Source organism: Amaranthus tricolor, chromosome 4 (genome assembly GCF_026212465.1).
Source record: "Amaranthus tricolor cultivar Red isolate AtriRed21 chromosome 4, ASM2621246v1, whole genome shotgun sequence".
Taxonomy (NCBI): Eukaryota; Viridiplantae; Streptophyta; class Magnoliopsida; order Caryophyllales; family Amaranthaceae; genus Amaranthus; species Amaranthus tricolor.
Genome location: NC_080050.1, coordinates 22836904 through 22850233, shown reverse-complemented (window position 1 = coordinate 22850233; position 13330 = coordinate 22836904). Strand labels below are relative to the sequence as shown.

The window sequence follows — 13330 nt, the reverse complement described above, 5'->3', positions numbered from 1 at the left end:
GATGCACCAGTGGGTGTGACTGAAGCCCCCGTTGAGTCAGTCCCCCTACCAGTTGAGGAACCAGATACACTAAGGGTAACATCTAGGATTCAGACCAAGAGTGGGACCCTCTCGATTGAAGTCTTTGATTCAAGGAAGTGTATGTTCCCTGATGATGAGGTTGCCAACTTCGACTCCTTCGCTGACGTATCAGACGACGAGGTAGGTGTGGTGCCTTGCCTTATATAAGCATTGACAGCTTTTCTACGCATAACTGCAGTTGTCTCCTGATATGTCATCCTTTCCGTTGCCATCATTCTGCAGGATTAACCATCCTGTAGGTATTTATGCTCTTTATTTTCTGTCAGGGTCCTTTTGATATGACCCTGCTGCTTCTGTGAGTCCTGTCGTCCTGAATTTTAGCTGAGGAGTAAGTTTAGTTTTCCAGGGAGCTAAGTCGTCTTTTCCAGGAAACTGGGACCTCTAAAGGGGTCCTTGTTGTGAGTCCTGTCCTTCGTTCATGGTGGTGATTGGGGTTTCTCCTGTTTTAGGGTCTTGGACTAAGGGTAATGTTCCAGCACATACAATTAGTGTATGAGAAATCTCTACCACTATCAAGTAAGAAAAAAGCCTTATAAAGTTACACATTAATAAAACTGTAAGAATATAAATAATAAATTGAAAAAAAAATTTAAAAGATTCGATAATCTATCATCATATTTAATTTAACGCGAGAAATCTGAGCAATCTATTATGGCCGGTTCTTAGCCCATTTCGGATAACCGATCATCTAAGGCCCCAAAAATAAGGAGTTTCAAATATTCAATGACACTATTCAGGTTTGGGTTTGAGCAATATACTATCAAAGTGATTTATTTATAAACTTTATTTGAAGCAATTTTAGAATATAATTTTACAATAAATTTAGTCTTGAATATTATTTCTTTTGAAGTGATATTTTTTCTATCCTTTAATTTAATAAAGGGTCTCATTTATCCTTAAAAAAAATATAAAGGACCCCATTTTAAAAAAATATCATAAAAATAAATACGGTTTTTGAAAATTTTTTCTGTCCCCGAGTGTAACACCTCAAGACTACCACGTACTAGAATTGTCACGGACATTGACTGTTGATATAACCAATAATAACAATCAATGAGATGTTTCACTTGAATTGGAGGGCGTTTGATCAAGATTAGGAAAGTTTTGTCTTAAATGAACAAGAAAGAGTCAAAAACTAGATTTGGATCACCATTTGTTACTCTTTTAAGTGCTATAAATATTAATCATTTGAGATGATTATAAGTCAATCTTGTCGTAATTGTGCTTTTACGCTCTACATTATTTCTTTTTCCAACTAAACTCTTAACAATAACGGTTAGATCCTCAAATTGTTAATGTATGGCCCATACCTAAAAATTGATTAGCAGGGGCAAAAGATAAGAGGGGGCCGGAAAGGGGCTTTGCCTTGCTTGAGATTTTGGAAAGAAATTTTATGTTTTACAATATTTTAGCCTAATATTTGTACCATAAATTCTAATAAATGCAGAATGCTACACCTATAAAGGAATACTAATACTATGAGGATAATTACCTTGTATTTATTCATCTTTTTCTAATATGATAACTTTGTAGAATTATTGTATTAAAAGTAATACTCCTAATATTTAATTCTTTTGTTTCATTATATTTGCAATACAATGCATTATTTCACTCACATTTATCTTGAGGTATAACTAAATATAATTAAAAAACCAATTAATGGGATATTTGAAATAATAACTTAGCTTCTAGAAAATTTTAAGCATTTTTAGTTACAAAAAATAATTGAATGGTCAATTCATTTAATGTTAGTATTTAATAAAATAATTAATTAAAACAACTAGTTGTACTTATGAATCTTGGCTCCCAAAAAAGTTGTAGTCAAATTTTGCCGCTGTGGAATTGAATTTCTTCTTGAAATCACAGGGGATTCCAAAACCAAGGAAGCTGATGTTGCCTCGAAAATTGAAGTTCTTCCCCACTAAATGCTGATTACTAGCCATAGCGTTAACACATCCAAAGTTCAGATACATGACCTCTCTTACTTTGCCTGTGCATTTGGAATTTGGATGTATAATTGGCATATTTACATTTGAAGAATGATGGAGGTACAGCTTAGTTTTCCAAAGAAAGTAAGAAGATACAATAACGCAAACTTTAAATCTATAGTCTTTACTTTGTTAGCCAATAGCGTGAATATTTAGAGTTTTAACTTAATTGTCGTCCTCGCGCACCGTCAAATGTCTCATCTTTTGAAAATATTTATTTATTTAGTGTACTTGAATAGTGCATTGTGTTATTTTTAAATTTTCAAACTTTTTATATCGGACATTATGCCTATTTATCCACGGATCCCGCCGCCAAGAAAGAGGACATGTTAACGGCAAAAAGATATGGTCCGCAATTGCGGGCGGGGGGCTTATGATAATCGATTCCACAGGCAAATTTATATAAGCATTATGATTCGCTACCCACCTAAAATCCACCCATAAACATCTCTACTACTGCATATAGATCTATGTGCACTACAAGAAAACTTGTTTTTAGCAACAAGTTTTAACAACGACTATATTTTTTTCGTTGCGAAAAATACAAGTTGTTGCGAAATCCGTTGTTGTTGCTAAATAATCGTTGCCATAAAAAAAAAAGAAACTTCCCCACCCCTTAAAATAATTTCCCGGTATAACCCAATTTTTTGCAACAAACAATTTAGTTGTTAAAATTAAATGAATAATTTGTGACTGTATATATTGTTGCAAAAAATATTTAAATATACAGATACAATAAAGTCGTTGCAAAAACCCTTATACTAATAATTTTTGTTTTCATTTCCTTATCAAATCAAAACCCCATACCTCACAATCCGTCCCCATTTCCCTCGCAATTCAGAAACCCACGAACACATTCCCTCACAAACCCGATTACCTCAAAAACTTTATTCCCGCACACCATACCGCAGCGATTTCCGCCTGCACACCGGAGCGTCTGCCGCCTGCACGCCGGAGTTTCAGCCGCCTTCTGCACACCTGATCTGTGCACTTTATACTATACTTTTATGCTCCCTTCCCTTGCATTTTTATGGCATTTTGATGTGTGATTTCGCATTTTCCATGTGGTTTTACGCTTGGTTGGAGTTTTGTGTGTCTTTGATTATTTCAGGCCATTTTACTCCACTCTTGTATTGGAAGCAAATCACTCCTGAGCATTAGAATGTGTGCTTCGAGATTTGGCAGAGTTCGAGACCGCATTACGACACTTTTGTGAGCTCACGGGCCCATTCGGACATGCTTTTAGTCCCGTTGGGTTTCGTTTGTACTTTTGTCGCGTTCTCATGAAGAAAAGTAAGCACAAGATGATAGGCCCGGGCGGGTATTTTCATACCCGGATGATTTCAAGCAAGAAGTAAGAACGCAAGCATCCAAGCCCAGGACCCGGTCGGGTCCATCACAAACCCGGCCGGGTTTGTCTAAAATCACTTGATGGAATGTTCAACCCACGGACCCGGTCGGGTCTTGCTCAAACCCGGTCAGGTCCTGCAATTTCTACTCTCTAGAAAACTCTCCACACACGGACCTGGTCGGGTCTGGCTTAAACCCGGTCCGGTCTTCAGAAACCCGGTCCGGTCTTCCAGAAACCAAGTCCGGTCCTGCTTTAATAACCGTTTTTCTGCGCCCCTCAGGTAAAGACTTCACCTATTGTTGTTCCAGCTCTAGGTACTAATGATGATGTTTCTGAAGAAAGGAAAGATGAGCCAGTCAATTCAGACAAGTCCATAACCGCCGGTCGAACTTACACACCACCAGTGCCATTTCCGTCTAGATTGGCACAGGCGAAGCTTGAGAAAAAATATGGAAAATTTCTTCAAGTATTGAGCAAGTTACAGCTCAACATCCCCTTCTTAGAAGCCATTAAGGAAATGCCCTCTTATGCTAAAAATCCTCAAGGACATCATTTCCAACAAACGCAAGCTAGAGGAGAGTGTGGTGGAAACTCTGAATGGGCAATGTAGCGCTATTTTGCAGTGCAAGGTTCCTAAGAAACAAGCTGATCTTGGTAGTTTTACTATACCACTGAAGTTGGGGAACGATGTGTCTGTTGTAGCCCTTGCTGATTTAGGGGCTAGTGTGAGTGTGATGCCGTTAACATTATGCAAAAAGATTAATGGCGAGATGAAAGCCACTCGGATGTCCATACAATTAGCCGATCAATCTGTGAGATACCCAGTTGGTATTCTTGAGGAATTCCCCGTCCAAGTTGGTAATTACTTCGTACCATGCGATTTCGTCATTATAGATATGGAAGAGGATGCCCGCATTCCGGTGATTTTGGGTCGTGATTCTTTAAAGACTACAGCAGCCAATTTTAATGTGAAGAATGGGAAGTTATCACTTGAAATTTTGGGAGAACAGCTGCATTTCCATCTCCCCTCATCCATGGCACATTCTGCCATTGGGGAGATTGTTTATCGGATGGATGCGATAGTTGATGCTACTACAGAGAGGGAGTCCACACCCTCCATTGTTGATCCACTTTATGCAGCTATTGAAGGCAACTACGAGAAGGATAGGGCCAATGTGATTGAGATGGTCCATGTTTTAGATGTTGCACCTACATTTGTTCCTGCAAAAGCTAAGTTTGAGGACACCCCACCTTGGAAGGTGTCTACCATTGAGGAACGAAAGGAGTGTACTACGCCTCCTCAGGTAGAATTAAAACCCCTCCTTCCTTCGTTGAAATATGTCTTTCTAGAGGATAATGACACTTACCCTGCTATTGTCAATGCTGAACTCAACGGCACTCAAATTGAGCGATTACTCACAGTTCTGAAAAAGTATAAGAGTGTTATTGGGTACACTATTGATGACATCAAGGGTATTAATCCCTCATTCTGCACTCATGAGATGTGGTCCCTCTGGTCCTGAAGGTGGTGGTTCGGGCCAGTGATCATTTATTTGATCTTTTGCCAAACACTGCGGACCGTGCTTGGGCTGGCTTGGGGGGGGATAATCACTTCCCACTCACGCACTCACTCATGCACCTGCATTCTTTTTTATCATTTTCAGCATATAGAGTTAGGTTTTATTTCTCACATGTATACAAAAAAAAAAAAAAAAAAAAAAAAAAAAAAAAACGTGTTAGGGCTTGATGAGAACTGTTGGAATGCCCTGTATATGAGTAACACTGTCTTTTCCCCTAAAATGAATTTTGCAAAATGTTTTGACTGGTATTTTGGCATGTGATACTATTATTTGGATGTCAGAGGCAAACTGCAGACACTCCTAATTTGAGAACCAGTTAAGTGGCATTTAATTACCTCATGAGCATGAGTAGGTTAGCTGGTGAGTTGGCCTAATCAAATGTGTGTGCATTATGTGCTAGGATGCCCATTAGGGGCAAGACTGATCTTGACTTTGCTTTACTCCTCCTAGAATTTGACTAGATATACCTTGTTGAAAATGATTTTCAGGCTTAGATGTTACTTGAAACCACATGGACTAAAAAGCCACCTTGCACTACTTGACTTTAGGTTTTAGCCCTCTTGAGCTTGAGCCCATTTCCTTTCAACCCGCATTACTAAAGCTCCACAATCCCAAAATTTCCCCCCTTTACACCTTAGGGAGTGAATTACTTATTTAAGTTTGATGTTGGTTGTTGGTGTGGTTACTGATCCATAATTATAAAATTTCGAGTTTCTTTTAAATTTTCTATATATAGACACCCCCAAGTATTATTTCTATTTCTTTGAAAAAAAAAAAGAAACTCAACAGAAACAACAAAAGAATGTGATTTTTGTTTGTAGTTATGAATTCAATTAAAAGGGGTTATATCTTATTCTTTCAGAAGCTCGAAATTTCATTGATTTAGTTCGTTTATGATTGGCTGTATGATGTTTATGCTTGAAGTGTGTGTAGTTGCGAGAAACGAGATTTCACTCCCTACTGTCCCTACTAGGTCTCATACTTTTAGCACAACCAATAACCTTAGCCAACGTTGCTCCCATTATTAGCCTGAATTGATTCTCTTGGTAGTTGAAGTCTATTTCGAAGGAGAAGGATAGCAAAGTTAAAGTGAAAGTCTTTAGAATGTTGTTTGCATTGGAGAGAACTTTTTGTCCTTCTAGACACATGAGAATGAGAGTTGGGAGGGAAACACTGCTGGGGAATAGAAGTAGTCATTTTCACTACTTCGGTGTGTGTAATGAGTTCTAGACTCATCGACAATGGAGTGGTGAGTTGCCCCGTGAGTACCTCCTCATTTGATTTATGATGTGTTTACGATGGCCTTAACTGATTACCTTTTGGATGAATCGTGAAAGCCTGATTGCGCTATGATAGTCCGGATTGATGTTGAGTGTGCCTAAATGCCGAGACGTTTGAAGTTGCTTTTAAATGAATTTCGAAAACCTTTGGGGAAGAACTTTGTTGACCTATATGATCTCCACTTTTCTTTGACGGTCCATTTGCTTGGGGACAAGCAAGGGTTTGGCTTGGGGGAGTTTGATCTGTGCACTTTATACTATACTTTTATGCTCCCTTCCCTTGCATTTTTATGGCATTTTGATGTGTGATTTCGCATTTTCCATATGGTTTTACGCTTGGTTGGAGTTTTGTGTGTCTTTGATTATTTCAGGCCATTTTACTCCACTCTTGTATTGGAAGCGAATCACTCCTGAGCATTAGAATGTGTGCTTCGAGATTTGGCAGAGTTCGAGACCGCATTACGACACTTTTGTGAGCTCACGGGCCCATTCGGACATGCTTTTAGTCCCGTTGGGTTTCGTTTGTACTTTTGCCGCGTTCTCATGAAGAAAAGTAAGCACAAGATGATAGGCCCGGGCGGGTATTTTCATACCCGGATGATTTCAAGCAAGAAGTAAGAACGCAAGCATCCAAGCCCAGGACCCGGTCGGGTCCATCACAAACCCGGCCGGGTTTGTCTAAAATCACTTGATGGAATGTTCAACCCACGGACCCGGTCGGGTCTTGCTCAAACCCGGTCAGGTCCTTCAATTTCTACTCTCTGGAAAACTCTCCACACACGGACCTGGTCGGGTCTTGCTTAAACCCGGTCCGGTCTTCCAGAAACCAGGTCCGGTCCTGCTTTAATAACCGTTTTTCTGCGCAGTTTTCTTATTTAATCACTAGGGAATGTAATAGAACGTAGGTTAACAATTTTTCTCATTTTTTTAGAGACTTTTAATTCTTCACTTTGGGAAGAAACTTTGTAACTTCATTTACTTTCGTTCGTCATTTGGTATTCGAATTCAAGTACTATTTCTTTATCCCTTTTCTTGTTATTATTTTTAATCATGTTTCTTTTAATGAATTCTTGTTTTGTTGCAATTAATATGTGTGAGTAGTTTCTTAATCTAGGGTTAGATGGAACCCTAGCCATGATTTTGATGATGAATTATTGAGTTCCAATCCCTTTGTGTTATGCATAATCCTTGATCATGCTTGATCTCTTATGCTAGTTAACTTACGTTTTTCAATGGAAACTTTGGAAATTGTGGTTAACAATTTATTCTTCGTTAACGAAAGTTAGAGTTGAATGAATTGCCTTTTAGATCAAGGACTTGATAATCTTCATGAAAATAGATAGATTTGATTGTTGGATCTTATAGAATACTGTGCTCAATGTCATTATTATACTTGATTCCATGAAAATAGGTTTGATAGTATGGTAGTGAAGCTAATAGTCTTCGAAAGGAGTTATTAGTATTCTTAATGGTGTATTCGTCCTATTGAACTCGGTTATGATTGTTGTAAGGGTAGTAGGATCTCATTGTCATCATATCATGCTAGTGGGGAAGTTTATCCCTAGATGTTTTAGTATCATCGATTTATCTTTTTAATTTAATTGTTTGCACTTTAGTAATTTAGTTAGTTTAGACATATATTCTCCAATTTTGTATGTTACTAAGGATCAATTGGTAGCCGGAAAATAATCATTTACTACGTTGTTCCCTGTGGATTCGACCCTAACTGCCGCTATACTAGTTGCATATTAGGATTTGTTTGATAGTACATAAACGACCTATCAACACCGGTGCTGCCGCTACGCTGCAGCGTTGAACCCTTCAGCCACCTCTCAAATAACCCACGACAGGTAGTTTTTTTTTGCCTTTTTTTTCATTGATTTCTTGTTCTTGTTTCCTATTGATTCCCTCAATTTATGGGTTGTTCTTTGAATTTCTTGGGCTTTGTTATAATTATCAGATTAATGTATGTGTATTTCATCAGTTTGAAATGTTGGGTTGTACGTATTTTCACAGTCTTGGCAGTGAAGGAACAAGAATTCGCCTTTTTCTTGGGCTTTGTTCTAATTATCAGATTTATGTATGTGCATTTCATGATTTTGAAATGTTGGGTTGTATTTCATGACATAGATTAACCTTTTTCTTTGCTATTGAGGATTTACAATTAGATCTTGAGGGCTTAATTACTTGCGTTTTTTGTGGGTTTATGTTTGTGTGTTTTTTTGTATTGGGAAATTACTTGTATTTTTTTATTACTATTATTTTCTGAGTGCAATTCATGTGGAATTAACTAGTAGTGGCTTTAGGGGGATTAAACGCCGTTTCTTGAATAAGGTGAGATTGCTTTTGATTTATATGGATAATTTATGAAAATGTGAGATTCTTCCAAAGTAATGCTAAGAAAAATTGATGGAGTTACTTCAAATTGAAGTTCTAGATGATAAGATTAAAGCAAAAGTAAGTTTTTGGCCTAAGAATTCACGGTGTAAGGTTTTGATGTCATGGTGGAATTATATTTTTCTTTTCAAATTGAAGCAAAAGAACTCATTTTTTGCGATTGTGAGGATACATACTTGATGAGGGAAAAGATTTTTAGTTTATTTGTTTTATATTATAATGAAGCCTAGTAAAATGGTTCATGTGAACTTCTTAAATTGTTCTTGTTTATTCAAGTTGATTTGTCATGTATTGAAAATATTTTCTAAGTTGATTTTTCATGCATACATTGGAACAAATGGTAATCTTTGTTCTTGTTTTTATTGTTAAAAATTTTCTTCAAACAACTTAAAGTTAAAATTCTCTTTCACATAGTGGTTAAATTGTTATTCAAGTTGTTAAAATTGTTCTTATGTTTCTTTCAAAAATTTAAATTGTTCTTGTTCTTTTTTAATCGTTAAATTGTTCTTCAAACAACTCGAAATTAAATTGTTCTACAAGTTGTTAAATTGTTCTTGTTCTTGTATTAATTGCTAACAATATTATAAGGAGTTCTTGGTGATATTATTGAATGTTATATAATCCAATTATTATAAAATTTAAATATAGGAAATGATTTTGAATAAGGCATGGGTCAAAGTAAAAGATCGTTCATCTATTGATTATGTAAATGGTGTTGATGAGTTTCTAAATTTTGCCCTTTCCAAAGTAAGAGAAGATGATCGAGATAGTACTACTATTAGGTGCCCTTGTAATAGTTGTCGAAATATATTTCTTAAAACAAAATGTGATGTAAGATTCGACTTGCTTAAGGGAGGAATGTATGAGAAGTACACTTTTTGGGAACTTCACGGGGAACAATTAGTTGAATCAAGTGATGGGGATGATGTTGATGAGTCGAATGACATTGATAGTGGTTTCACAATGTTGCAAGATGTATGTGGAGTTGGTGCTATGAATGTTGGCAGTGCTGAAGAGGCTTTAAATAATGTTGAGGAGTATGAGAAACCTAATGCAAATGCAAAAAAGTTTTTCAAACTTTTAGAGGAGTACCAAGAACCATTAACAATGCATGGCACAACAATGTCTAAGTTGTCATATATTGTTAAATTATTACATTTAAAGGTTTTGAATAATTGGTCTGATAAGTCTTTTGATAGTTTACTCCAATTAGAACGTCAAGGCTATGGCGCTTAGCTTCCAACTTCTTATTACGAGGCTAATAAGAAACTCATCAAAGACTTGGGCCTTGATTATTATAAGATTGATGCTTGTGAAAATGATTGTATTCTTTATTGGAAAGAGCATGAAAAATTGATTGAGTGTCCCACTTGTGGTTTATCAAGGTGGAAGCAAGAAAAGGAAGGCTCTTCTAAGGGGGTAAAGGTTTCTAGAAAAGTGCTAAGATATTTTCAATTGAAGCCTAGGCTACAAAGGTTGTACATGTGTAAAAAGACATCCAAAGACATGCGTTGGCACAAAGAAAGGGATGCTACTAAAACATATAGAGTGAATGATTGTGATAAGATTATAAATGATGATGCCCTTTCTAGGGAAGAGGAGGATGATACCTTTTTGGAGGATGACAATGCGAGTGCGGTGGATGATACAATGAGACATCCATCTGACTCCTTTGCATGGAAATCATTTGATGAAGAGTATAGTGAATTTGCTAAAGAGGTGCGAAATGTTAGACTTGGACTAGCTTGTGATGGCTTTCAGCCTTTCAATAATTCACAACATAGCATATGGCCAGTGGTTCTTATCCCTAATAATTTTCCTCCTTGGTTATGCATGAAACCTTATTCATTTATGCTATCTTTACTAGTACCAGGTCTAACAAGTCCTGGAATTAATATGGACGTCTACCTCCAACCACTTATTGAGGAGTTGAAGGAGCTTTGGGAGGTTGGTGTTGAAACCTATAATGCTTACTCTAAAACAAATTTCATCTTGCGTGCATCACTACTGTGGACTATCAATGACTTTCTTGCGTATGCAGATTTGTCTGGATGGTCTACCAAAGGTTATTACGCTTGTCCATGTTGTCATAAGGAAACTAAACGGACTTCGTTGATGCATAAGGGTGGTTATTTAGGGCATCGACGTTGGCTTCCAATGAATCATAAGTGGAGAAATGATGCCAATTCTTTTGACGGTAAAATTGAAAAAGGTGTTGCACCAGTTCCATTGAGTGGGGATGATGTATTACAACATTACAGCCGATTCTCACAAGCAAAATATGGGAAGATTATAGGGAACAAAAGAAAAAGGGATGCTTCTAATAGCTTGTTTGGGTGGAAAAAGAAAAGCATTTTCTTTACCTTGACTTATTGGAGGAAATTAAAAATTCATCATAACTTGGATATTATGCATATTGAGAAAAATGTCTCTGATAATATCTTGGGTACTTTAATGAGCATACAAGGCAAAAACAAAGATACTTTGAAGGCTCGATTAGATTTGGTGAAGATGAAAATCAGAGATAAGTTGCATCCTAAAGTGGTTGATGGTAAGGTGCGTATTCTTATTACTATATATACATTGAGGTCAGATGCCAAGGTTGCCATATGTCGTATGTTTGCAAAAATGAAATCTCCCGATGGATATCTATCAAACATTTCTCGTTGTGTTAAAGATAATGGAAAAAAGATATCATGTTTGAAGAGCCATGACCATCATGTTTTTATTGAGCAGTTGCTTCCCCTTGCACTTCGTGGGTTTTTACCTAAAGAGATTTATGACCCTTTGGTTGAACTAAGTTTTTTTTTTCGAGACCTTTGCTCTAAAAACATAAGTGTTGGTCAATTAGAAGAACTTGAAAAAAAAAATTCCTTACACCTTATGCAAGTTGGAAATGATATTTCCACCGGCTTTTTTGATGTTATGGTGCATTTAGTTGTACATCTGGCAACTGAGGCAAAAATTGCTGGACCAGTTCGATATCGGTGGATATATCCTATTGAGAGTTATACTTTTTCTTTAAGAAATATACTCATGTTTGTCAATTATTCAAATACTAACATAACATGTCTTATTCTATTAGGTATCTCCGAACATTAAAATCATATATTCGAAATCGAGCACATCCAGAAGGTTGCATTGCTGAAGGTTATTTGGCAGATGAGTGCTTAACATTCTGCTCTAGGTACATGAGTGACATTGACACTAAATTCAATCGCAAAGAAAGAAATGACGATGAAGATATAGAAGAGGATACCTTAAAATCAAACCTTGAGATTTTTAGACCACTTGGACATACCATTGGGGGGGAGTACACCAAAACATCTAGATCATCTAGAGTGTGATCAAATCCATTTTTATATTCTTCAAAACTACGATCAACTTCTTAAGTTTGTCCAGTAAGCCATTTTTATTCCTTATGTTTAATTAGTTTGAATTGTATAGTATATTTTAGGCTATAGAAGCCAGTTTTATTTGTTTTTATATGGTGTCATAGAAAAAGTAAGTTGGAATTGGAGAAGGAATGTCTAAGAAATGTAGAACGGAGGCACAAAGAACAATTTTCCAAATGGATACAAAATCAAGTAAGAAAGCTTTTAAGTAATACATTGTAAATGGTTTCCTTCTTAAGATTGTCCAGTAAGCCATTTTGCTAATAAAGTATGTTAACATTTGTTCATTTAGGTACAAAAAATTTATAAACTTGGACACTGTGATAAAGACTTGTACAATTTGGTTTGTGGTCCTTCTAGAGTTGTAGGGCATTACACAGCATATATTGTAAATGGTTTTCGTTTCCACACCAGTGATAGGTCAGAAAATAGGGAAACACAAAATTCAGGTGTCATGGTGCGTGGTGATGATGCTTCAGATAAGGAATACTATGGCATTTTGAGAGACATATATCAAATGCGTTATCCTGGAGAAAATCATGTATTTGTGTTCAAATGCAGTTGGTTTGATGTAGAAAACCTTGGTAGAGGGTATAAGGTAGATGAGCATGGTTTGTCTAGTGTGAATAACAATAGACTTTTAAAGTCGGATGATGTGTTTGTGCTAGAATCCCAAGTGGATCAAGTATTTTACATAGAAGATGAAAACAATGAGAATTGGGAATTTGTTATAAAAGCAAAACCAAGGGATTTGTATAATATGAGTGGTAGTGATCTAGGTAAGGAGGGTATAGATGTAGATGCCTTTCAACAAGTAGAGGTGGAAGCTAATATTGAAGCTGAATGTACTAATTGCGTACATACTGACAATTTCAGAGTTAGTTCGTCGTTGGCTACAAATACGTTTATGGATTACAAAGGAGAACATGAAGTGCAAATGGTTACACAAATATTGGAAGATGACAATTTCATTAATGATGGTGAAATTGAAGTCTTTGAGGAATCGAGTGAAGTTGAAGAAGAAATTTGATTTTGATTCTTCTCCTTGATTATGTTATGTTGTACAATATTTACATTCACTATTATCTTTCTTGTTATCTATATGAACAATTCGGCTACTATTGTTTATTTTTTCCACTCTATCTTGAAATATATTGTTTATTGTTGAAGCTACCTTTTGTTTGATAATTTTGCAAAAATATCTGAATAGATAAAAGATGGTTGGGAGAGGAGGGGGAAAGAAAATTTGCAGTCGAAG

The 13330-nt window shown here is 36.4% G+C and overlaps 1 protein-coding gene across 1 annotated transcript; it reads left to right on the top strand.

Moving 5' to 3' along the window:
- Window positions 1-8689: 8689 nt before the first annotated feature.
- Window positions 8690-13102, top strand: LOC130810851 (uncharacterized). Its single transcript, XM_057676976.1, has 6 exons — window positions 8690-8737; window positions 9326-9820; window positions 9914-11715; window positions 11763-12020; window positions 12177-12264; window positions 12365-13102. Exons 1-6 carry the CDS (start codon window positions 8690-8692, stop codon window positions 13100-13102), a joined length of 3429 nt encoding a protein of 1142 aa, XP_057532959.1.
- The last annotated feature ends 228 nt before the right edge of the window (window positions 13103-13330 follow it).

Excerpts from the sequence above, each read along its gene's own strand:
- LOC130810851 (XM_057676976.1), top strand. The coding sequence starts at position 8,690 with ATGGAGTTACTTCAAATTGAAGTTCTAGATGATAAGATTAAAGCAAAA. Across the intron at positions 8,738-9,325 it reads ATGATAAGATTAAAGCAAAA|GAAATGATTTTGAATAAGGC; the intron begins GTAAGTTTTTGG and ends ATTTAAATATAG. Across the intron at positions 9,821-9,913 it reads TGTCTAAGTTGTCATATATT|CTTCCAACTTCTTATTACGA; the intron begins GTTAAATTATTA and ends TATGGCGCTTAG.